This window comes from Pelodiscus sinensis, chromosome 5 (assembly GCF_049634645.1).
Source record: "Pelodiscus sinensis isolate JC-2024 chromosome 5, ASM4963464v1, whole genome shotgun sequence".
Taxonomy (NCBI): domain Eukaryota; kingdom Metazoa; phylum Chordata; order Testudines; family Trionychidae; genus Pelodiscus; species Pelodiscus sinensis.
In genome coordinates, this window is record NC_134715.1 from 123,919,415 (window position 1) to 123,945,202 (window position 25,788).

The window sequence follows — 25,788 nt, forward strand, 5'->3', positions numbered from 1 at the left end:
GGTGTCTGGTTTTGAACCGGACAATCCAGTACTTGAGCTTTCTGTTCAGGAAACAAATTGAGAAAATATAAGTGAGAAAATATAAATGTCCGGTATTTTCTAAAGAAGATGTAATGTAGATTGTGACGTAATATCAAGTGTATCTGGTATTTTTACTGAAACCACCTGGCAACCCTGTATGTTAAAGGACGGAGTTCTGGAACAAAGAGGGAACAGACCCAAGTCTGACACACACCCAGCCTGTGGGCAGCCTTGCAGAAGCACGGGCATCAGGAAGCTACAGAGGAAGCAGCTGAACGAGTGAGAGTGACAGTCCGAAACTGTACAGAGCAGGGAGGTTTTTGTGCTGGTCTGTATCACTGTGTGAGAGGGGTGTCGTAATGCTGCTGACAGTAATAATCTCCAGCATCACCCGCTTCAACTCTGCTGATGGTGAATGTGTAGTCAGTGCCCGACCCACTGCCACTAAACCGGTCTGGGATCCCAGAGGAACGGGTGGATGCGCTATAGATAAGGAGCTTCGGCGCTTGTCCTGATTTCTGTTGGTACCAGGCCATGTTACCATAAGCACTGGAACTGGCTTTGCAGCGGATAGTGACTGTGTCTCCTGGAGACACTGCCAGGGATTCTGGTGTCTGAGTCAGCACAATCTGCCCACTGGCATCTAGATGGGAGAAAACATTTAAAAGAAAAAGAAATATACAGTGACTCAAACCTCATAAGTTTTAACTAATTACAAACCTGCACCTCATATCCCTATTCACTAAAACTATAAATGCCACTGGAAAACATAGCTTGAAAAGGAAAATCTCTACATCTGCAGCCTGGTATTATTTAAGCTAGTTTCCCCTGTTATTTCTCTTACCCTGAATGCAGAGCACAAGGAGCCAGAGAAACTGAGTCTGGGAGATCATCTTGGCAGCTGTGGAGCTCAGAAGCACAAACAGTTCAAGTGACATGTTTATATCTGCTCTTAACAGCAGGGGACTGTCACTGGAGTGGAAATATGCAAAGCAGCAGCCCTGTGTAAATGTCGATTCCCTCTGCAGACCCAGGGTCACATTGAATAGATTGAACACCCATGAGTCCCATCCTGTGAGTGGAAAATAAAGGAAAGGATAAAAGCTGGAGGTGGAGAACGATTAAAATCAAGCCTTAACCTAACTGTTTTGGGTTACTCTAGATCCAACATCTTTTCATTTCATGGAAAACTCCCTAGCCTTTCGCTTGCCAGACTGTCCACAGTATTTTTAACAAATTAATCTCCTTCACAAGACAACATTGAACACAGGCTCAGAATGCGAGAGTAGGGAGGTTCTCCAAGGGGATGCTCCTGCAGACATCCTGTGTCTGCTGTTGTATTGACCAAGAGCGTCAGGGCCTCCTTAGAATTCCAGGTCACAGCCCAACAGCTTATAAGGCCTCAGCAGAGACAAATGGAAAACCCCAATGAGTTTGCCCACTTGGTCTTCTCTGCTGGAGGGTTCCCTAGCACACCTGGGCTGTAGTTTTACTTTGAGCCACCCTCTCTTTTCCCAGCAGCCCCCAGAGGGGTCACTCACTGTGCAGTAGCAGGGTCTAGCCCTCTGCATATCAATCTAGATACAGAGAGTTGAGCTGGATGCAACAGCCGCATTGGCCCCATGCTTCTCTGCAGGCAGCAGCTGTTCCTGTGGAATCACAGGAGTTGAAGAGACCTGGCAGGTTTTGGGACAGGGCTGTGTCATTGTGTGAGGGAAGCTGCCACCTTCTTGGTGATGATCTCCATCGTCTGCATCAACCACACTGACAGTGAGAGTCCTTCCTTGCCTGGCTGCCCCCAAACCAGGCTGGGAACTCACAGGGCAGGCTAGAGACAGAATAATAAGAAGGGAGTTTGTGCTGAGTTCTTTTGGCACCAGACGGTACAGTTCCCGGCACTTGCAGTGGCTTTGCAACGAATTGTGACTTTTTCTTCTGGAGTCCTTGTCATCCCAGTGTCTTATCTGGAGCCTCAGTGATGAGTAAGATAAGCTACTTTATAGATACTAGCCAATTAGCCCGTCATAAGACGGGATTTTCGGGTCTCTCCTCCACGTTCGTCTTCTCTCCTGAGCCTCCGGTCTCTCGTTCCCTCTCTCTCTCTCTCTCTCTTTCTCCCTCAGCTCTCCTCCCCCTCCTGCCTCTCACTAGGGGGACCATGGAGCTCAAATGGCCATTTGGGCTCCGCACTCCCCGTGCTGCATGGGGGGCACGGAGCCCAAACAGTCCCGTGTACCGCTTGCTCCCACACGGTGACCTGGCTGAGCGCTGCAGAAGTCAGCCGAGCATCATGGCGGGAGGTGAAGGGGGGCAGGGCGATGATGTTCACGGCCAGGGTGTGGGGCCTGGAGCTGCTGTCTGCCCAGAGGGAACAGCCAGCATTTCAGCAACAGCGCTGCCCAATGGGAACAGCCAGCATTTCGGCATTACAGATTCTCAGACACTGGGCTACTATATATATGATGATGTCTCCCTCTTGTAATCAGCCGGTAACACTCTTTTTTAGAGGAGTGGCTACTTTTAATTCCATTACTGAATGTCCAGAGAGGTTAAAGTTTTCCCCTACAGGTTTATGTGTGTTACATTCTGGATGTCTTATTTCTATCCATTTATTCTTGGTTCAGAGATTGTCTGGCTTGACCAATATGCACGGTAGAGGGGCATTGCTGGCACTAGATGGCATATATTACATTAGTGGATGTGCAGGTGTATGAGCCCCTGATTTTATGGCTTGTGTGGTTAGATTGCCTGTACAGACGTGTGGACAGAGTTGGCAATGGGCTTTGTTGCAGGGATAGGTTCCTGCGTAAGTGTGGCGTTGGGCACAGCTGCTGGTAAGTATTTGCATCAGGTTTACATTTATATTCCACATGGGGCTGGATGACATGCTGTCAGGATCAGCATCCCCAGTGATGCCAAGGAATGCCCAGTGGCTGAGCTCTGTGTCAGGTTAGGGCAACCAGATGTCCCAGATCTGTGACCATTCCCAGAGTGATTGGCCCTGAATCAGGCTGAGACCTGAGAGGGTAGGAGAGAGCCAGAATAATGAGAATGGAGGTTGTGCTGATTTGTGTTGGTACCAGACAATAATGTACCTGCTCCTTGGGAACAAGCGAATAGAAGCAGTGGAGCTCAGCACTGCTGACTGTCAAGTTCTCTGTCTTTTTCTGTGTTTTGTGAGGCACAGGGAGACATTTAACTACTCCTGTGGGAGGCTGCCTCTAAGGCAGTATCTGGCCAGAGATGGCTGTAATGTCTCCTGTGCTGGAAAAAGGCAACCCTGTTCTTCTGGGAAACTTGTTGGCCCAGTGGGGATGGGAATGTTTGAGGGAGTGGGGCAGGATGGATGCAGAGGGCTGGAAGAGGTGAGTGTGGTAGGGGTGGAGCAGAGAAGGAAGAGGGCAGGTGGGGTAGGGCTATGGAGGTAGACATGAAGTGGATATAAGAAGAAGTGCGGATGGCAAGGAGCATTGAGGAAATGGTGCTGTGGAGGTGGGAAAAGGTGGAGTGGGGGTGGGGCATGTAACAGGGAAGGGTGTATGGGGACCCAGTTAAAATGATATATCAAAATGGGAGTCTCCCATTACTAGCATTTGAGCACGTGGATTAGACTATTGCTGTGTCCCTCAGGATGCATTATAAAGCTGGAGTACAGATCTCTCTCTCTCTCTTCTCTGTTAGTGCTAGGGAGCAATGGCAGCTGAGAGAAAAGGGTGGAAGTACATGGTGGGAGGGAGCATCTAAAAGGGCTAAGTTCTGGAGTGAAGAGGGAAGGGGACCAAATCTGGCACATAGAATCATAGAATCATAGAATAATAGGACTGGAAGGGACCTCGAGAGGTCATCGAGTCCAGCCCCCCGCCCTCAAGGCAGGACCAAGCTCCACCTACACCATCCCTGACAGATGTCTATCTAACCTGTTCTTAAATATCTCCAGAGAGGGAGATTCCACCACCTCCCTTGGCAATTTATTCCAATATTTGACCACCCTGACAGTTAGGAATTTTTTCCTAATGTCCAATCTAAACCTCCCCTGCTGCACTTTAAGCCCATTACTCCTTGTCCTGTCCTCAGAAACCAAGAGGAACAAATTTTCTCCTTCCTCCTTGTGACACCCTTTTAGATATTTGAAAACCGCTATCATGTCCCCCCTTAATCTTCTTTTTTCCAAACTAAACAAGCCCAGTTCATGAAGCCTGGCTTCATAGGTCATGTTCTCTAGACCTTTAATCATTCTTGTCGCTCTTCTCTGTACCCTTTCCAATTTCTCCACATCTTTCTTGAAATGTGGCGCCCAGAACTGGACACAGTACTCCAGCTGAGGCCTAACTAGTGCAGAGTAGAGCGGCAGAATGACTTCACGAGTTTTGCTTACAACACACCTGTTGATACAACCTAGAATCATATTTGCTTTTTTTGCAACAGCATCACACTGTTGACTCATATTCAACTTGTGGTCCACTATGACCCCTAGATCCCTTTCCGCCATGCTCCTTCCTAGACAGTCGCTTCCCATCTTGTATGTATGGAACTGATTGTTCCTTCCTAAGTGGAGCACTTTGCATTTCTCTTTATTAAACCTCATCCTGTTTACCTCTGACCATTTCTCTAACTTGCTAAGGTCATTTTGAATTATGTCCCTATCCTCCAAAGAAGTCGCAACCCCACCCAGTTTGGTATCATCTGCAAACTTAATAAGAGTACTCTCTATCCCAATATCTACATCATTGATGAAGATATTGAATAGTACGGGTCCCAAAACAGACCCTTGAGGAACTCCACTTGTTATCCCTTTCCAGCAGGATTTAGAACCGTTAACAACAACTCTCTGACTACGGTTATCCAGCCAATTATGCACCCACCTTATCGTGGCCCTATCTAAGTTATATTTGCCTAGTTTATCAATAAGAATATCATGCGAGACCGTATCAAATGCCTTACTAAAGTCTAGGTATATGACATCCACCGCTTCTCCCTTATCCACAAGGCTCGTTATCTTATCAAAGAAAGCTATCAGATTAGTTTGGCATGACTTGTTCTTCACAAACCCATGCTGGCTATTCCCTATCACTTTATTACTTTCCAAGTGTTTGCATACGATTTCCTTAATTACCTGCTCCATTATCTTCCCTGGGACAGACGTTAAACTGACCGGTCTATAATTTCCTGGGTTGTTCTTATTCCCCTTTTTATAGATGGGCACAATATTTGCCCTTTTCCAGTCTTCTGGAATCTCCCCTGTCTGCCATGATTTTTCAAAGATCATAGCTAAAGGCTCAGATACCTCCTCTATCAGCTCCTTGAGTATCCTGGGATGCATTTCATCAGGACCTGGTGACTTGCTGACATCTAACTTTCCTAAGTGATTTTTAACTTGTTCTTTGTGTATCCTATCTTCTAAACTTACCCTCTCTCTGCTTGTATTCACTACGTTAGGCACACCTCCAGACTTCTCGGTGAAGACCGAAACAAAGAAGTCATTGAGCATCTCCGCCATTTCCAAGTTCCCTGTTACTGCTTCTCCCTCCTCACTAAACAGTGGGCCTACCCTGTCCTTGGTCTTCCTCTTGCTTTTAATGTATTTATAAAAGGTCTTCTTGTTTCCCTTTATGCCTGTAGCTAGTTTGATCTCATTTTGTGCCTTTGCCTTTCTAATCTTGCCCCTGCATTCCCGTGTTGCTTGCCTATATTCATCCTTTGTTAGTTGTCCTAGTTTCCATTTTTTATATGACTCCTTTTTTATTTTGAGATCATGCAAGATCTCCTTGTTAAGCCAAGCTGGTCTTTTGCCATATTTTCTATCTTTCCTACACAGCGGAATTGTTTGCTTTTGGGCCCTTAACAACGTCCCTTTGAAATACTTCCAACTCTCCTCAGTTGTTTTTCCCTTCAGTCTTGCTTCCCATGGGACCTTACCTACAAGTTCTCTGAGCTTATCAAAATCTGCCTTCCTGAAATCCATAACCTCAATTGTGCTGGTCTCCCTTCTACCTTTCCTTAAGATCATGAACTCTATTATTTCGTGATCACTGTCCCCTATACTGTCTTCCACTTTCAAGTTCTCAACTAGTTCCTCCCTATTTGTTAAAACCAAATCCAGAACAGCTTCTCCTCTGGTAGCTTTTTCAACCTTCTGAAACAGAAAGTTGTCTCCAATGCAGTCCAGAAACTTATTGGATAGCCTGTGCCTCGCTGTGTTAGTTTCCCAACATATGTCTGGATAGTTGAAGTCTCCCATCACCACCAAATCTTGGGCTTTGGATAGTTTTGTTAATTGTTTAAAAAAGGCCTCATCCACCTCTTCCACCTGGCTAGGTGGCCTGTAGTAGACTCCTAGCATGATATCACCTTCGTTTTTTACCCCTTTTAGCTTAACCCAGAGACTCTCTACACAGCTATCTCCTACGTTCATCTCCACTTCAGTCCAAGTGTGTACATTTTTAATATACAAGGCAACCCCTCCTCCCTTTTTTCCCTGTCTGTCCTTCCTGAGCAAGCCGTACCCTTCCATACCAATATTCCAATCATGCGTCCCATCCCACCAGGTTTCTGTAATACCAATGATATCATAGTTGTATTTATTGGTTAGCAATTCCAGTTCTTCCTGCTTATTACCCATACTTCTCGCATTTGTATATAGGCATCTAAGATACTGATTTGATCTTGCCTCCCTGTTGTGCCCTGACCCTCCTTTCTCCTTCCCATTATAGGCCGTAGTCCCCCCCATTTCCAACCCATCTCCCAGTCCCGCACATTCAGCACTTACCTGTGGGCTTTGCTCACCTGCCCCCGACAAACCTAGTTTAAAGCCCTCCTCACAAGGTTAGCCAGTCTGTGTCCAAACAAGGCCTTCCCGCTCCTGGAAAGGTGAACTCCATCTCCGCCAAGCAGTCCTTCCTGGAAGAGCACCCCGTGATCAAGGAAGCCGAATCCCTCCTGGCGACACCATCGTCGCAGCCAGGCATTCACCTCCAGGATGCACCTCTCTCTGCCCGGGCCCCTACCTTTGACAGGAAGGATAGAAGAGAATACCACCTGCGCTCCAAACTCCTTCACTCGTACTCCCAAAGCCCTGTAGTCACACTTGATCCGCTCAGTGTCACACCTGGCAGTATCATTTGTGCCCACGTGGATGAGTAGCATGGGGTAGTAGTCAGAGGGCCGGATAATCCTCGACAATGCCTCCGTAACATCTCGGATACGGGCCCCTGGCAGACAGCATACCTCTCGAGATGAGCTGTCAGGGCGACAGATGGGTGCCTCCGTTCCCCTCAGAAGAGAGTCTCCAACCACCACTACTCTACGTTTCCTCCTTGCAGTGGTGGCAGGAGACTGCTCAACCTTGGTGGTGCAAGGCCTGGTCTCCTCCACTGTGGGGGGTGACTCCTTGTCTCCTGCTGAAAGTAAAGTGTAACGGTTATGTAACAACACAGTGGGGGGGTTAGGAGCAGGGGTGGAACACTGCCTGCTGCCGGAAGTAACCAGCTGCCAGTGCTCACCCTGCACCACCGCCTCCTCCATAAGTGGCTGGTCAACAGTCCCACATCCTAGGACAGTGACCTCCGTGGACTCCACAGGAATACTGTCCAGGAATTCCTCATGGCTTCGAATGCTCCTCAGCCTGGCCACCTCCTCCTGTAGCTCTCCCACCTGCTGCCTGAGAGATTCCACCAGCAGGCACCTTTCACAACGGTTGTCTCCCCCAGCCTGGAGATCACTCAGTGGGAATTGCAAGCCACAAATACAGCAAGACCACACCAGGACCTGGGTAGAGGCATCCATGCTCAGGTTCTCTGTCTGGATACAGGCACAGGTGGAGGAGACAGGAGAAGTACCGGCACAAGCGCTTCGGGTCTTCATCACCATCAGTCACTCCCTCTTCAACTCCCCTGTCTGCAGTCCCCTGTCCGCTTCGCTCCCCTGGTCGCACTGCTCTGGCTTTTTAAAGCCTGCTTGCCTAGGTCAGGCCTGCCCCCTTCTGAGTCACACAGGGGAAGGCTGAGCCTGAGGCTAATCAGAGGCAATCAAGGGAACAATGGCAGGCTCTCAGTCCCAACTGCCACAGAAGCTGAAACTGAAACTGCTAGCACTCACCTGGAATCAGACTCTCAATTCACACTTCAAACTGTAAAATTCAAACAGTCAGGCACAGGCACACACTCACACCACAGCTTGTACTCTCACCGGGTAGCCTCTTCGGCGGTGGGGTCGCTTTGCTCTCCCTCTTCAACTCCCCTGTCTGCAGTCCCCAGCCTGTGTGGAGACTTGCAGAGGGCGGCACCAGGATGCTACAGAGGAAGCAGCTGAAATATTGTGTGTGAGAGACTGAAACTCTACAGAGCAGGGAGGTTTTTGTGCTGGTCTGTATCACTGTGTGGGCGGGTAGCTGTTATGATTCTGACAGTAATAATCTCCAGCGTCATCTGCTTCAACCCTGCTGATGGTGAATGTGAAATCAGTGCCAGACCCACTGCCACTGAACCGGTCTGCGACCCCAGATTGACGGGTGGAAGCATCGTAGATGAGGAGCGTAGGAGCTTGTCCTGATTTCTGTTGGTACCAGGCCATGTAGCTGCTAACACTGGAACTGGCTTTGCAGCGGATAGTGACTGTGTCTCCTGGAGATACTTCCAGGGATTCTGGAGTCTGAGTCAGCACAATCTGTCCACTGGATTCTGGATGGGAGAAAACATTTAAAAAAAAGAGAAATATTCAGTGACTCAAATCTCATAAGTTTTAACTCATTACAAAGCTGCACATTGTATCCCCTTCACTGACATCATGAATGCCTCTGGGAAGGATCGCTTGAACATGAAAATCTGAGCGTTTGCAAGCCTGGTATTATTTAAGCTAATTTCCCATCTTATTTCTCTTACCCTGAATGCAGAGCACAAGGAGCCAGAGAAACTGAGTCTGGGAGATCATCTTGGCAAATGTGGAGCTCAGAAGCACAAACGGTTAAAGTGACATGTTTATATCTGCTCTTAACAACAGGGGACTGTCACTGGGATGGAAACATGCAAAGCAGCAGCTCTGTGTAAATGTCCCTTCTTCCTGCAGTCCTAGGGTAACATTAAATGGACTGAACACTCAGGAGACCCATCCTGTGAGTGGACCAGAAAGAAAAGAATAAAAGCTGGGGGTGGAGAACAATAGAAAGCAAGCCTTAACCCACCTGTTTTGAGTTACTCTGGATCCGACACCTTTTTATTTCATGGAAAGCTCCCTAACCTTTGGTTTGCCAGATTGGGCATACAATTTTTAACAAAATTAATCTCCTGCACAAGAAAACATTGAACAAAAACAGAGCCCTATGGACGGTGCCCATTTTGGGTTCCTCTGCATCAGGCAACTTTTCGTTCCAGGGAAAGCTCCCTAGCCTGGCCTTGCCAGATTGTAATAGTCTTTTTATCACAAATTAAACTACATAACAAGGCAACATTGAACATATTGAATGTGAGCATGTGCGGGTTCTCCAAGGGGATGCTCCTGCAGACATCCTGTGTTTGTTGTTCTGTCGATCAAGAGTGTCAGGGCTGCCTCTATTCCTGGTCACAGCACAACAGTTTACAAGGACTCAACAGAGACAAATGTAAAACCCAGAGGAGTCTGCCACCTGCATCCTCTCTGCTGCTGGGTTCCCTAGCACCCCTTGGCTATGCTTTTGCTTGAAGCCACCCTCTCTGTTCCCAGCAGCCCCCAGAAGAGTCTTTTGCTGTGCGGTAGCAGAGTCCAGCTCTGTGCGTATTGGTCTAGACACAGAGCACTGAGCTGGACTGCAACAGCCACATTGGCCCTGTATTTCTCTGCAGGCAGAAGCTGTTCCTCTGGAATCACAGGAGTAGAAGGGACCTGGGAGGTTTTGGCACAGGGTTGTGTCACTGTATGAGGGGAGCTGACACCTTATTGGTGATGCTTTCCGTCGTCTGCTTCAACCGCACTGAGAATGAGAGTGTTAATCAGTGTGACCGTTCCCAGAGTGATTGACTCTGAACCAGGCTGAGACGCCAGCAGCAGGGTAGAACCAGAATAATAAGAATGGAGGTTGTGCTGATTTGCGCTGGCACCACCGAGTATAGTATCTGCTCCTCGGGTACAAGTGAATAGAAGCAGTGGAGCAGTGGTTCTCTGTATTTTTTTGTGTTTTTGTGAGCCACAGGGAGACCTTTAATTACTCCTGTGGGAGGTTGCCTCTCAGACAGCACCTGGCCAGAGAGGGCTGTAAATCTCCTGTGCTGGGAAAAGGCAGCCCTGTTCTTCTGGGAAACTTGTTGGTCCCTTTGAAGTGGGATGCCTGCAGCAGTGTTGAGTGTGTCCCAGTAGAATAACATGGAGAGGTTGATGCTGGGGCTAGGAGGGAGCGCTCTGCTTTGGGGCAGACAAACCTCGCTGAGTGATCCAAGAGACACTTGTGCACGTGACTAGACGTGTGTCCCTGGTGTCGGTCTCGGCTGAATGCATGAAGGGTTTGGGAGTCACAACAGCGAATGTCTAGGTTCATGCTGCTGGTGGAATCCTCAGCCCTGCGTTAGGTACCTGGATCCTTCTAGAAGGCCCAGGGAAAGTTTAGGTGCCAAAAAAAGGTATTCACAGAGCAGCACATTGAGTAGGGAGTGGCCTAGAACAGCCAGTGGCTGAGAAGACGGGTTGGGCCTCAGCCCTGGCTCTCAAAGGCAGGCATCTCGCTCAGGGCTGGGAGAAGGTGCCTGTCTGCTTGGAATTCATGGCTGTCAACACCCATTTCTGGATCTGGGCACCTCAGCCAGGTCAGGCCTTTCTCCTGAAGGGCTAGAATCCGACTGATGGCTCCCTTTTTTATAGGAATGGCAGTAGAGCTGAGAAGATGCTGACCTGTACACAGCTGTTTGAAATCCTGTCGCAGCCTGATTTAGAGCAGGGATTTGGGCTGTGAGAAGCCAGATTTCAGGTGAGTTCCCTGATGGCCGTGCTGTGGGATACGTGTCCCTAAATCTGTCTTGGTGGATCTGTTCCACTTGGAGTAACTAATTAAATAGACATTGGACCAGGCCTTGAATTGGGTCTCCCATAATCCAGGCTGTCTGTCTCTCTGGGCCAATGGATATTGAATAATGTACAGAAAGGGAAGAGTGTCATTGGTCTCTTCTAAATAACCTTTTCATGCCCAGCACTAGGAGCTAGTGTGTTTGTGACAGGTGGGTCTGCGGAGGCAGCTGTAAATTATAAGAGGCCTAGGGGCTTTTCTAACTGATTGGAATGCTGAAGCAATGCAGGAATGGGCAGAATGGTTAATCTCTGCCCCGCTGAAAGAGAGTGTACATGAAATGACAGGAAACCACCCTGATGTGCTAGGATTGAAATGCCATTGATGTGAAGTGTGTCAATCTGCTGTTCTGCCTCTGGGGAGAGAAGTGTAATTTAAAACTGCCCTTCTTTCTTTCTTTCTTTCTTTCTTTCTTTCTTTCTTTCTTTCTTTCTTTCTTTCTTTCTTTCTTTCTTTCTTTCTTTCTTTCTTTCTTTCTTTCTTTCTTTCTTTCTTTCTTTCTTAGAGCCTCTCCACCCACCTTGCTTTCTCTAGGTTGTCTGCTCTCTGTCTACACTACCCCGCTAGTTCGAACGTGGAATGAGGAGTAACGGTAGTTCGAACTAGGAAGCCTAGTTCGAACTACCTAGTTTGTGCCCCGTGTAGCTGCGCGGTACGGGGTTCGAACGAGCGGGGATTTAAAAATGGCGGCACCTCGCTTATGCAAATGAAGCCCGGGAAATTCAAATCCCGGGCTTCATTTGCAATTGCGGTATGCCTACATTACCCTCCTAGTTCGAAATAGGAGGGTAGTGTAGACATACCCTGGGAGTAGCCAGGTGATCAGTATCTGTGGACTCTGTTCTGAAATCTGGTGTTATTTCTAATCACTAGCAAAGAGCCCCCATCATCCCTTCATGCACCTATTTCTTCTTTCTCATCAATGGTGTCAAATGTGCTTCACTCTCACTTAAGCGAAGCAAAGGAACCAAGGGTTAAACTCTGTGCTCTGAATTGTTAGACTCTCCTCCCCCTAGTGAATTATCATCAATTCACAGACACTTACCTTCCTTCCTCCTCCCCCCCCCCCTGCATCTCCCTCCTGTTCTGCAATGTGATTTGTCCTTTTCATATTTGTTCATTTTTTTAATTGTATCCTTTGGTATATATGGTTGTGACTACTTTCTTCCACTATTTGATCTGAGGAAGTGGGTCTGGCCCACGAAAGCTCATCATCTAATAAACCATCTTGTTAGTCTTTAAAGTGCTACATTGTCCTGCATTTTGCTCCCCCTAGTGGTGTTCAGAGAGGCAGGCAAAAGACTTTAGTTATCTCTTTGGGGCTGACATGGTCATTGAGGCTGCAGGAGCAGCAGCTGTTGAGAAGATTCTGTGACAGCAGCGATGTTTTAATGAGCAAAGCCACAGAGCAGCCCAGCGGGGTTGTGGTGACAAGACTTATGGTGAGAAGGAGGCGCTAGCCTGGCTGATAACAGGATCTGAGGTTCAACACTGTTGATTGTGAAGGTGAAGGGAAATCAGATCTCTACCCACTGCCTCTACAATGTCTCTAGCCTCAGGGGCGCCACTGTGAAGAATCATTAACTGCCCTGCCCCTTTGGAGTCTGAACATCTGACTCTCTTATTATTCAGTCAATACCTAGAGATCAGCAATGGAGTGAATGGAAATATTTTTGTTTGCATCTTGGCATGGTGGATTCTGAATAAAAATTACAGATTTATATTCCACCAGGCAGCAGGGGAGGGAGTGAAAATAAAGGCTGAGTTCATAGACCTTCCAGCAGGAGTGATTTTGGTCAGATTTTCTTTTGGGTTTCTGCTCTGGCTGCAGAGGGAGAATGCCATGGAGAGCTGGTCTTGTGAAGAGTAAACTTTCCATGAAGCCAGACTGTCCCCTAACTGCTAGTGAAGAGTTTCTTGTGTCTTCCTCCTATGAAGTAGGGTCTGGCCTCTGCTGGAGAGTGATGTTGCATTAGATCAGGCATGTCCAAAGTCCGGCCCGCGGGCCAATTGCGGCCCGTGTTCCAATTTAATACGGCCCCCGCTTCCTCCCTCTCCTGGCTCCCCGGCGCTCTTTTGAACTGGCGTGCCCAGCGCGCCGCTTCCGGCCGCGCCGCCGCCCATGGCCTCCGCGGCCCTAGAGCCTGCCCTGTAGGGCACGTCCACAGCCCCGCTCCCCCGCTCGGCTGCGGGTTCGCCCTGCCCCCGGGCCGCCGTGAGGCCGGCATGCCCTGCGCTCTCCGCCCGCCTCCGACCCTGCGGGCCCTCTGCCTTGGGGCTGAGAGTGCGGGGACGGCCCTCACGCATGTTCACTTCTTCAAATCTGGCCCTCTTTGAAAAAAGTTTGGACACCCCTGCATTAGATCAAACTTTTTGCCAGCAGCCTACATGGCTATGTGCAAACCTTTCTGCAGACCAGCAGCTACTATTGGAAACTCACTGTTAATTACTTAATCATACCTAATCCATTTTGCAAGTACTGCAGCTAGGGAGAATATTAATTTAAATGATTAATCAGATTAAGAGCTTTCACTTTGTCATATTAGCGTACCAAACTTTCTTTTAAATGAAGTAAAATATTAATTTATGTTCAACACACAAGTTGTCCATGTTTTCTTTATTTATGGCCGAGGTGGGGAACCTTTTTTGAGTTGGAGGCCATTGACTCACAGAATAATCAGTTGGGGACCACACAATTGAGAAGGAAAAAAATGCTCCAGACCCCCCATCCCTCACCTATGTGGCCCCCAACTGAAATACCTCGTTCCTCTGGTGCTCCAGCCCCACAGGGAGAGAGGAAGGGACAGGTAGGACTGAGGTTCAGGGCTTCCCATAGGGGAGATTTACTCTTCTGCGGTTCCAATGTTAGTGGATTTTTCAGATCCTCTAGGCTCTGGGGTGGGGACAAAATGAGGGGTTCAGTGTGCAAGACAGGGCTGCCAACAAGTGGGATAAGGATGGGGGTGCAGGATCTGGGCGGGAGGTGAGGAATAGAGGGGCTAAGGGTGTAAGATCTGGGCAGGAGGTGGGGTGCAGGAGCAGGCTGGAAATAGGGTGTCTGGCCAGGGGAAGGGAGCTAGAGCAAGGGAAGGTGCAGTGGTGGCCAGGGGGAAGGGTACAGGAGCAATGGAGGGTGCAAGAGCAGGCTAGAGGTGCAGGGTCTTGATAGGAGGGTGTGTGAGGAGAGTGGGGTGCAGAGTCTGGACATGAGGGGAAGGTGGGGACTTGCTTTCATGCCCTCTGCAGCTCCCAGACATCGGTCTCAAGGCATGTCCTCCCGGCCAATGGGAGCAGCAGGGAAATTCCCCAGGCCACGCATCCTTGCACTGCTGTTCCCACAACTGAGGGAGGGAGAGGAGTTGCAGCAGTGCACTGAGCTGCTTCTTCCCCTGCTTCTTCCCCGTGAGCCAGATGCAGTGGGGAGGCTCAGGGCTTTCTCCTCCCTGCCCATAGCAGCAAGCCAGCGCTGGTGTTCCAATCTCACGGGGTAGGTGGAGCAGGAAGCTGGAGCTCCAGTGCAAGCTCCCTGCTGCAGGGGAAAGATGGGGGCTGAGCTTGGGCTACAGACCACTTGGAAGGCAGCTGCAGACCACTAGTGGTCCACGCATTGCAGTTGGAGAACCACTGAATTAGATGGACCAGAGCTTAGGTCTAGTGATTGCTGTGTTCATTCCCCTCCTGCTCCAGCACCCACCACAACACTGACTGCACCTGTGATGGGGAACATGGGACCCGGAATTCATCCTGGGGGCAGTAAAAGTGGCTGCAAATGGATCAGGTGTTTTTACCATTGTGACCTGTAGCCCGACAATTTGGGTGGAGATAGGTGCGGAGCTCTGGGTTCCTTTTTTTGCCACAGTACCGGTATCCCAGAGTCTCAGTCCTGCCGAGGGCTTTCTTCTACGACAGGGGAGCCGCATCAATGATTGTATTTTGCTAGATAAGGAGCTGAGCCATCCAGCACCTTTGTGTGACTTGTTTGGATGAGGCCAGTGTTTTTCAACCTGGGATGCATGGACGCCTGCCGGTCTGCAAGGATACTCCTGGAGATATATGGGCCCCACTAATTAACTCCTTCCCCTTCTTCCCCAGGCTTCCTGCATACCAAGGCGCTGCTGTTCAGTGGCGTATGGGAGGTGCTGGGATGAAGGGGGGGAAGTGGGAATGGGGTGTATGAGGGAGGGGGTGGGATGGATGGGGAAGGCTGAAGAGATGTGTTGGGGGTGGAGCAGGAAGCGGTCAGGTGGGGTGGGGACATGGAGGAAGGGGTGGAGTGGATATGGGAAGAAATGGATTTGGAGAAGACCATTGAAGAAATGGTGCAGTGGGGTGGGAAAAGGTGGAGCGGGGGTGGGACCTGGGGCTGAGAGGAGTCTTGGGGAACCGTTAAAACTTTTAAGTGGTAATGGGAGTCTCCAGTTGCTAATATTTGGGCACACTGATTAGACTGTTGCTTTATACTCTCTCTGTCTACCCTGATATGGGTAGGGGAGCAATGGCAGCTGACAGAAAAGCACTGAAGTACATGGTGGAAGGAGCATCTGAAAGGGCTAAGTTCTGGAGTGAAGCAGGTAGGGACCCAAATCTGGCACATACCCAGCCTGTGTAGAGACTTGTAGAGGGCGGCACCAGGATGCCACAGAGGAAGCAACTGAAATCCTGTGCATGAGAGTCTGAAACTCTACAGCGCAGGGAGGTTTTTGTGCTGGTCTGTATCACTGTGTGAGAGGGGAGCTGTTATACTTCTGACAGTAATAATCTCCAGCATCATCTGCTTCAACCCTGCTGATGGTGAATGTGAAGTCAGTGCCAGACCCACTGCCACTGAACCGGTCTGGGACCCCAGAGGGACGGGTGGAGGCGCTGTGGATGAGGAGTTTAGGAGCTTGTCCTGATTTCTGTTGGTACCAGGCCATGTAGCTGCCAACACTGGAACTGGCTTTGCAGCGGATAGTGACTGTGTCTCCAGGAGACACTGCCAGGGATTCTGGAGTCTGAGTCATCACAATCTGCCCACTGGAGTCTGGATGGGAGAAAACATTTAAAAGAAAAAGAAATATCCAGTGTAATTCATTACAAACATGCACGCTGTATCCCTGCTTCACTGACATGATAAATGCCACTGGGAAAGATCGCTTGAACAGTAAAATCTGAGCATCTGCAACCTGGTATTATTTAAGCTAATTTCCCCACTTATTTCTTTTACCGTGAATGCAGAGCACAAGGAGCCAGAGAAACTGAGTCTGGGAGATCATCTTGGCAGATGTGAAGCTCAGAAGCATAAACGGTTAAAGTGACATGTTTATATCTGCTTTCAAGAGCAGGGGACTGTCACTAGGGTGGAAATATGCAAAGCAGCATCTCTGTGTAAATGTCCCTTCCCTCTGCAGACCCAGGGTCACATTGAATAGACTTCACACCCATGAGACCCATCGTGTGAGTGGAGCATAAAGAAAAGGATAAAAGCTGGGTGTGGAAAAGAAACAAAAATAGCACCCTACGCTGCCCATTTTGGGTTCCTCTGGATCAGGCAGCTTTTCATTCCAGGGAAAGCTGCTTAGCCTGGTCTTGCCAGATTTTCAATTGTCTTTTTAACACAAATTAAACTCCTGCACAAGGCATCATTGAACACAGACTCAGAATGTGAGAGTAGGGAGGTTCTCCATGGGGGTGCTCTTGCAGACATCCTACATTTGCTGTTGTATTGACCAAGAGTGTTGGGGCCTCCTTAGCATTGCATGTCTTAGCAGAACAGTTTACAAGGCTTCAGCAGAGACAAATGGAAAGCCCTGAGGAGTCTACCCCTCCATCCTCTCTCTCTGCTGGGTTCCCTAGCACTCCTGGGCTATGTTTTGGCTTGCAGCTACCCTCTCCATTCCCAGAAGCAGCCTCCAGAATGGTTACTCGCTGTGCAGTAGTAGAGTCTAGCTCTGTGCATATCAGTCTAGACACAGAGGAGTGAGCTAGACTGCAACAGCCACATTGGCCCTGGGCTTCTATGCAGGCAGCAGCTGTTCCTGTGGAATGACAAGAATTGAAGAGACCCAGAAGGTTTTGGGACGGAGCTCTATTACTGTGTGAGGGAAGCTGTCACCTTCTTGGTGATGCTTTCCATCGTTTGCTTCAACCACACTGACAGTGCGAGTGTAAATCAGTGTGACTGTTCCCAGAGGGATTGGCCCTGAATCAGGCTGAGGCCCCAGAGGGCAGGGTAGAGCCAGAATTAGAATGGGGGTTGTGCTGATTTGTGCTGGCACCAAACAGTAGAGCAACTGCTGCTCCGGCACAAGAGAACAGACGCAGTGGCGCTCAGCACTGTTGACTGTCAGCTTCTCTGTCGTCTTCTGTGCTTTTGTGAGCCACAGGGAGACATTTAATTACTTCAGTGGGAGGCTGCCTCTAAGAGAGCACCTGGCCGGAGAGGGCTGTAATGTCTCCTGTGCTCGGAAAAGGCAGCCCTGGTTTTCTGGGAAATTTGTTGGTCTATTTGGGGTAGGATGCCTGCAGCAGTGTTGAGTAGGTCCCAGTGCAATGACAGGGAGGGGTTGATGCTGGGTTAGGATGGAACTCTCTGCTTTGAAGCAGACAGCCCTCGCTGAGTGATCCAAGGAACAGCTGTGCACACGAATACCTACAGATCAGCAATGGAGGGAACGGAAATATTTCTGTTTGCATCATTGCATGGTGGATTCTGAATATAAATCACAGGTTTACATTCCAGTAGTGAGTGGGGCGTGGGAGTGCATACAGAGGCTGAGTTCATAGTGCATTCAGCAGGAGTGATTTTGATCAGATTTTCTCCTGGGTATCTGCTTTGGCTGCAGAAAGCAAATGCCATTAAGAGCTGGTCTTGTGAACAGTAAGCTCTCTGTGAGGCCAGGCTATCTCCTAACTGCTACTTAAGGTTTTCTTGTATCTTCCACCTAAGCAGCAGGGCTGGCCATTGCCTTAGAGTGATGTTGCATTAGATCAAACTTTTTACCAGCAGCCTGACTGGCTCAGTGCAAACCTTTCTGCTATTGGAAACTCACCGTTAATTACTTAATTATGCCTAATCCATTTTGCAAATGCTGCAGCTAGGGAGAATGGTTTAATTTAACCAATAAGAAAGAAAATATTAATTTATATATTAATCAGATTAAGTGCTTTATCTTTTTCATGTTAGTTTACCAAACTTTATTTTAATTGAATTAAAATATTAATTTATGTCCAACTCACAAAAGTTTTCTATGTTTTCTTTATTTATGGCCGAGGTGGGGAACCTTTTTTGGGTTGGGGGCCATTGACTCACAGAATAATCAGTTGGGGACCACATAAGTGAGAAGCAAAAAAATCCTCCAAAAGCCCCCAACCCTCACTTATGAGGTCCCCAACTGAAATAGCTCACTCCTCTAGTGCTCTAGCCCCAGAGAGGGAGAGGGAGAGGAAGAGAAAGGGAGGACTGAGGTTCAAGACTTCCCATAGGCCAGATTTACTCTTCTGGCATTCCAGAGTGAGTGGATGTTGCAGGTCCCCTAGTCTCTGGGGTGGGGACAAAATGAGGGGTTTAGTGTGTGGGACAGGGCTGCCAATAAATGGGATAAGGATAGGAGTGCTGGATCTGGGTGGGAGATGGGGTGCAGAAGGGGATGAGGGTGCGAGGTCTGCACAGCAGATAGGGTACAGAAGCAGGCTTGGGAGTAGGGTGTCTGGCCGGGGGGGGGGGGGGGGAGGCAAGAGCAAGGGAAGGTGCAGTGGTGGCCAGGGGAAAGGGTGCAGGAGCAGTGGAGGGTGCAAGAGCAGGCTAGATATGTGAGGTCTTGGTGGGAGGGTGTGTGAGGGGAGTGGGGTGCAGAGTCTGGACATGAAGAGAAGGTGGGGACTTGCTTTCATGCCCTGTGCTGCTCATAGACACCATGTCCAAGGCACATCCTCCCGGCCAAGGGGGCTGCTGTTCCCACAACTCCGGAAGGGAGATGGGGAGCAGCAGTGTGCTGAGCCATCTCCGGCTCTGCTGCTTCCCCGCAAGCCAGATCTGGTGGGGAGGCTCATGGTTTCTCTCCCTCTCCCCGAGTGACAATCTGGTGCTGGTGCTCCAACCTCACGAGAGAGGACAGAGCACAAAGCTGGAGTGCCAGCGCATGCTCCCTGCTGTGGGGGGAAAAAGGGAGGCTGAGCTTGGGTCATAGACCACTTGGAAGGCAGCTGTGGGCCGTAGATGGACCAGAGCTCAGGTGTACTTAATGCTGTGCTCATGCCCCTCTTGTTCTAGCACCCACCACCCCAGTGACTGTACCTGTGATGGGGAAAATGGGACTTGGAGTTTACCCTGGGGGCAGCTCCAGCAATGGCAAATGGCTCAGGTGTTTTTACCACTGTGACCGGTAATCCTGGAGTTTGGGTGGGGATAGGTGCGGAGCTCTGGGTCCCATTTTTTCCACAGTAGACGGTATCACAGAATCTCACCTGCTGAGGGGATTTTTCTGCGAAAGGGGAGCTGTGTTTTGTGATTGTGTTTTATTAGATAAGAAGCTGAACCGTCCAACACTTTTGTGTGACTTGTTTGGAGGAGGCCAGTGATTTTCAAACTGGAATGCATGGACACCTGCAGGTCTGCAAGGATACTGCAGGAGATGTATGGGCCCCACTAATTAAATCGTTCCTCTCCTTCTGGAGGCCTCCTGCATGCCAGTTTTCTTCCACATATTGATGTGAGGAAGTGGGTCTGGCCCACAAAAGCTCATCACCTAATAAACCATCTTGTTAGTCTTTAAAGTGCTGCATAGTCCTGTCTTTTGTTTCAGCTGCACCAGACTCACACGGCTGCATCTCCATCACTATTCTGCATACAAAGGCACAGCTGTTCAGTGGCATGTGGCAGGTGTTGGGATGAAAGGAAAAACTGGGGATGGGAATGTTTGGGGAAGTGGAGCAGGATAGATGGAGAGGGCTGGAGCAGGGAGTGGAAGAGGTGGGGTGGGGATGGAGCAGGGCAGGGAGCGGTCGGGTGGGGTGGGCCATAGAGGGAGGAGGTGGAGTGGATGTAAGAAGAAGTGGGGATGGCGAGGAGTATTGAGAAAACCATGCAGTGGGGCGGGAAAAGATGCAGCAGAGGTGGGGCCTGGTGTTGGGAGGAGGACTTGGGGACCCAGTTAAAATGATATATCAAAATAGGAGTCTCCAGTTGCTAATATTTGAACACATGGGTTAGACTGCTGCAGTGTCCCTCAGGATGTTTTATAAAGCTGGGGTACAGATCTGTCTCTGTCTTCTCTGTTAGTGGTAGAGGAGCAATGGCAGTTGAGAGAAAAGAGCTGAAGCACATGGTGGGAGGGAGCATTTGAAAGGACCAGGTTCTGGAGTGAAGAGGGAACGTCCTCAAATCAGGCGCAAACCCAGCCTTTGCGGAGACTTGCAGAGGCGGCACCAGGATGCTACAGAGGAAGCAGCTGAAATATGGTGTGTGAGAGACTGAAACTCTACAGAGCAGGGAGGTTTTTGTGCTGCTCTGTATCACTGTGTGCAAGGGGAGTTGTTATGATTCTGACAGTAATAATCTCCAGCATCATCTGCTTCAACCCTGCGGATGGTGAATGTGAAGTCGGTGCCAGACCCACTGCCACTGAACCGGTCTGGGATCCCAGGGAGACGGGTGGAGGCGGTGTGGATGAGGAGTTTAGGCACTTGACCTAATTTCTGTTGGCACCAGGACATCCATCTGCCAACACTGGAACTAGCTTTGCAGCGGATAGTGACTGTGTCTCCAGGAGACACTGCCAGGGATTCTGGAGTCTGAGTCAGCACCATCTGCCCACTGGAGTCTGGATGAGAGAAACCATTAAAAGAAAAGAAATATTCAATGACTCAAATCTCATAAGTTTTAACTCATTACAAACCTGGATCTTGTATCCTTCCTTCACTGACACCATGAACGCCACTGGGAAGGATCGCTTGAATTGGAAAATCTGAGAGTCTGCAGCCTGGTATTATTTCAGCCAATTTCCCATGTTGTTTATCTTACCCTGAATGCAGAGCACAAGGAGCCAGAGAAACTGAGTCTGGGAGATCATCTTGGCAGCTGTGGAGCTCAGAAGCACAAACGGTTCAAGTGACATGTTTATATCTGCTCTTAACTACAGGGGACTGTCACTGGGGTGGAAATATGCAAAGCAGCAGCTCTGTGTAAATGTCCCTTCCCTCTGCAGACCCAGGGTCACATTAAATAGACTGAACACTCATGAGACCCATCCTATGACTGGACCAGAAAGAAAAGAATAAAAGCTGGTGGAGGGGATGAAACAAAAACTGAGCCCTATGAGGCCCATTTTGAGTTCCTCTGGGTCAGGCAACTTTTTGTTCCAGGGAAAGCTCCCTAGCCTGGCCTTGCCAGATTTTTAATTGCCTTTTTAACACAAATTAAACTGTGTAGCAAGGCAACATTGAACACAGGCTCCAAGTGTGAGCATGTGCAGTTTGTCCAAGGGGGTGCTCCTGCAGACATCCTGTGCTTGGTGTTCTGTCGATCAAGAGTGTCAGGGTCTCCTTAGTGTTCCAGGTCACAGCGCAAGAGTTTACAAGGCCTCAGCAGAGACAAATGTCAAACCCCGAGGACTTTTTCCCCTCCATCCTCTCTGCTGCTGGGTTCCCTAGCACCAGTGGGCTATGCTTTTGCTTGCAGCCACATGTTCTATTCCTAGCAGCCTCCAAAAGGGTCATTTTCTGTGGGGTAGCAGAGTCTAGCCCTGCGCGTATCAGTCTAGAGACACCAGTGAGCTGGATTGCAACAGCCACATTGGCCCCGTGCTTCTCTGCAGGGAGAAGCTGTTCCTCTGGAATCACAGGAGCTGAAGGGACCCAGGAGGTTTTGGCATGGGGCTGTATCAGTGTGAGGGGAGCTGACACCATATTGGTGATGCTGTCCATCGTCTGCTTCAACCTCAATGAGAGTGAGTGTGTTAATCATTGTGACCATTCCCAGAGTGATTGGCCCTGAAAAAGGCTAAGACCCCAGCAGCAGGGTAGAACCAGAATAATAAGAATGGAGGTTGTGCTGATTTGCGCTGGCACCACCGAGTATAGTATCTGCTCCTCGGGTACAAGTGAATAGAAGCAGTGGAGCAGTGGTTCTCTGTATTTTTTTGTGTTTTTGTTTTCTGTGTTCTCTGTTTTTGTGTCCCTGAACCAGGCTGAGATCCAGGTAGAACCATTATAATAAGCACCTAGCCGGAGAGGGCTGTAATATCTCCTGTGCTGGAAAAAGGCAGCCCTGGTTTTCTGGGAAACTTGTTGGCCCATTTGGGGTGGGATGCCTTCAGCAATGTTGAGTGGGGCCCAGTACAATGACAGGGAGGGGTTGATGCTGGGCGAGGATGGAGTGCTCTGCTTTGAAGCAGACACTCGCTGAGTGATCCAAGAGCCAGCTGTGCACACGACTGGACATGTGTCCCCTGTGTCAGTCACAGCTGAATGCATGAAGGGGTTTGGGAGTCACAACAGCACAGTCCAGGTTCCTGCTGCTGGTTGAATCTTCAGCCCTGCATTAGGTACATGGATCCCTCTAGAAGGCTCAGGGACAATTTTAGGTTCCTCCTTCCCCCCAAAAAAGGGATTCACAGAGCAGTATGTTGAGTAGGGAGCGGCCAAAAATAGCCGGTGGCAGATGCTGAGAAGACGGGTTGGGCCTCAGCCCTGCCTCTCACACGAGGTCAGGCCCCTCGCTCTGGGGTGGGAGAAGGTGCCTGTCTGCTTGGAATTCATGGCTGTCAACTTGATCTGGGCAGGTCATCCCTTTCTCCTGAAGGGCTAGAATCCGACTGATTGCTCCCTCTTTTACATGAGTGGCAATAGCGCTGTGGAGAGGACACTGACCTGTGCACAGCTGTTTGAAATCCCATTTCTGTCTGATTTACAGCAGGGATTTGAGCTGTGGGAAGCCAGATTTCAGGTGAGTTCCCTGATGGCTGTGCTGTGGGCCAGGTGTCTCTAAATCTGTCTTGGTGGAGCTGTTCCACTTGGAGTAACTAATTAAATAGATATTGGACCAGGGCTTGTACGTGGGTCTCCCATATTCCAGACTGTCTGTCTCTCTGGGCCAATGGATATTGAATTATGTACAGAAATGGAAAAGCATCATCGGTCTCTTCTAAATAACCTTTTCACTCCTAGCTCTAGGAGCTAGTATGGGTGTGACAGGTGGCTCTGGGGACACAACTGTAAATTACAGCAGACGCAGGGGCTTCTCTAACGTACCAGGATGGTGAAGCGATCCAGGCCTGGGCAGAATCTAAACTTTGTCCCCTCCCTGAGGGCTGCATCTCTACCCTCTGGGATTTAAAGACTGAAAGGGAGAGTGAAGGAAATGACAGGAAACCACCCGGATGTGCTGGGATTGATATGCCATTGATGTGGAGTGTGTAAGTCTGCTGCTCTGCCCTTGGGGATAGGAGTGAAATTTAAAGCTGCCCTTTCCTCTTCCTTTCCTCTTCTTTCTCTCTTTCCTAGAGCCCCTCCACCCACCTTACTTTCCCTAGGATGCTAGTTCCCTGGGGTCTAGCAAGGTGATCAGTGTCTGTGGACTCTGTTCTGGAATCTAGTGTTGTTTCTAGTCATTAGGAAAGAATCCCCGTCTTCTCTTCCGAAACCAATTTCTTCTTTCCCATCAGTTGTGTGAAATGTGCTGCATTGTCACTGAACTGAAAAAAGGAACCACAGATAAGCTCTGTGCTCTCAATTGTTAGACCCTCCTCCCCCTAGTGGTACTCAGAGTAGTAGGCAAAAGCCCTTAGTTATCTCTTTAAGGACGGACATGGTCATGGTGTAGCAGCTGTTGAGAAGATTCTGTGTCAGAGAAGGTGTTTGAATGAGCAAAGTGACACAGCAGACTAGTGAAGGTTTGTGGTGAGAAGTGTCACAGTGAGAGGGAGGTGCTAGCCTGGCTGATAACAGGATCTTCATCTTCAACACTGTTGATCGGGAAGGTGAATTGAAATTAGATCTCTTCCCACTCCCATGCAATAGATTTGTGTCCTGCACCCCAGAGTCTGAATGAATTAAATCAATTCCTACAGATCAGCAATGGAGTGACTGGAAATATTTCCGTTTGCACTTTGGCTGCAGGGCTAGCCCACAACATTTTGGCACCTGAGGCAGGGAACTCAAATGACACCTCCCTGCCACCTTTTCTCCTGCCTGCCTGTTACGTCTCTTGTGCACCTCCTTCCTCTAGCAAAGCACTCCACCATCTCTTTGCATCTAGAGCAGAGCGAATACATATGCACCAGTCTGACACCTGAGGCAGCCGCCTCAGTTCGCCTCATGGTAAGCCCAGACCTGTTTGCATGACTGATTTTGAATATAAATTACAGCCTGATAATCCACAAGGTGGTGGGGAAAGGAGTGAATATAGAGGCTGAGTTCATTGTGCTTATATCAGGAGTGATTTTGGTTAGAATTTCTCTTGGGTTTGCTCTGGCTGCGGATGGCGAATGCCATGGAGAGCTGGTCTTGTGAGGAATAAACTTTCCTAGGAGACAGGTTTTCTCTAATTTCTTCTGAAGGGTTTTTTGTGTCTTTCTATGAGGCGCCAGGGCTGGGGAGTGATGTTGGATTGGATCGACCACAGCTCACATCTAGTGATTTCTGTGTTTGTCCTTTTGCTGCCTTAGCACCCGAAATCCCACTGACTGCACCTTTGCTGGCATAAATGGGACCCAGAATTCATCCTCGGGCAGCTCCGGGGATGGCAAATGGCTGAGGTGGGCTCAAGTGTTTTTACTCCCATGGCCTGTGAACTCTGGGGACCAGTGAGCAGGTCTGGGTTCCATTTTTGTCAGAGTAGCCAGTATCACAGAGTCTCAGTCCTCCAAGGTGTTTCTTCCAGGAAAGGGGAGCTGCCTCAGTGACTGCATTTAGCTAAGGGTGTTAAATAGGGAGTAAATGACTAATCGTGCACTCAGTACAATTTGAATTAAGTGCACAAAGAGTCGATAAGGGGCATGCAGGCAGCCCAGCCCCTGCTACATTTAAACTGCAGAGCGATAGCAGGGGTAGGTTTGGAAAAGGGCCCAAGCCAGGACTCAGCCTTCCTGGTTCGTGCAGGATCCCGCGCTGTGGCTCTGCCTCCCCTGTCCTCCTTCAACTGCCCCACAGAGACAGTGCTGGGGGAACCACTTTTTAAGCAGGCTCCCCCCAGCTCCAGTTCCTGCACCCCCAACCCTCCCTTGCTGCCTCTATCTCTGCCTTGCTCATGTAGAGGCAGCAAGAGGTTGGGGGAAGTGCAAGTTGTCAACTCGACCACCTGGTAATCCTGGGCTTATCGGGCAGTCGACTAATCGACTCTCTTCTACGTCCCTATGTTTTGCTAGATAAGAAGCTGGTTCATACAGCAGCATTCAGTCTGACTTGTTCACTTAGGCCAGTGTTTCTCAGAATAGGGTGCCTGTACTCCCACGGGCCTGCAAGGATACGCCAGCGGGTCTATAGGCTCCATGAATCAACTCCTTTCTCTTCTTCCCCAGGCCTCCTGCATTCCAAGGCACAGCTGTTGAGGAGCATGCAGGAGGTGCTCAGATGGAGCAGGAGAAGAGGAGACAGAGGATGTTTGGGGGAGGGGCTGGAAAAGGAGGGGCAGGGTCGGTTAGGAGGTGGAAAGAGGTGGGGGGGAGGCCTGAGGAAGGGCTGGATTGGAGGACAGGAAGAAATGGAGGAGGCAGGCGAATTGGGGAAGGACTGGAGTGGGGGTGAGAAAAGATGGAGTGAGGATGGGA

The 25,788-nt window shown here is 49.4% G+C and overlaps 1 long non-coding RNA gene and 1 gene segment (V, D, J or C); one reads left to right on the forward strand and one right to left on the reverse strand.

Annotated features, from left to right (window-relative positions):
* Positions 1 to 25,788, forward strand: part of LOC142829702 (uncharacterized) — a 415,915-nt gene that overhangs the window by 335,268 nt on the left and 54,859 nt on the right. The window contains exon 4 of one of the 2 annotated variants that reach the window (XR_012904444.1): positions 10,843 to 10,948. The exons of the other annotated variant lie outside the window; for it this stretch is intronic. This is a non-coding gene — a long non-coding RNA (uncharacterized LOC142829702). The remainder of the gene's footprint in view (positions 1 to 10,842; positions 10,949 to 25,788) is intronic. 2 annotated transcript variants of the gene reach the window in all.
* On the reverse strand, positions 8,275 to 8,955 carry LOC112543630 (immunoglobulin kappa variable 3-11-like). The segment is given in 2 exon segments: positions 8,275 to 8,696; positions 8,898 to 8,955. Coding segments are annotated over 2 exon segments (357 nt in total).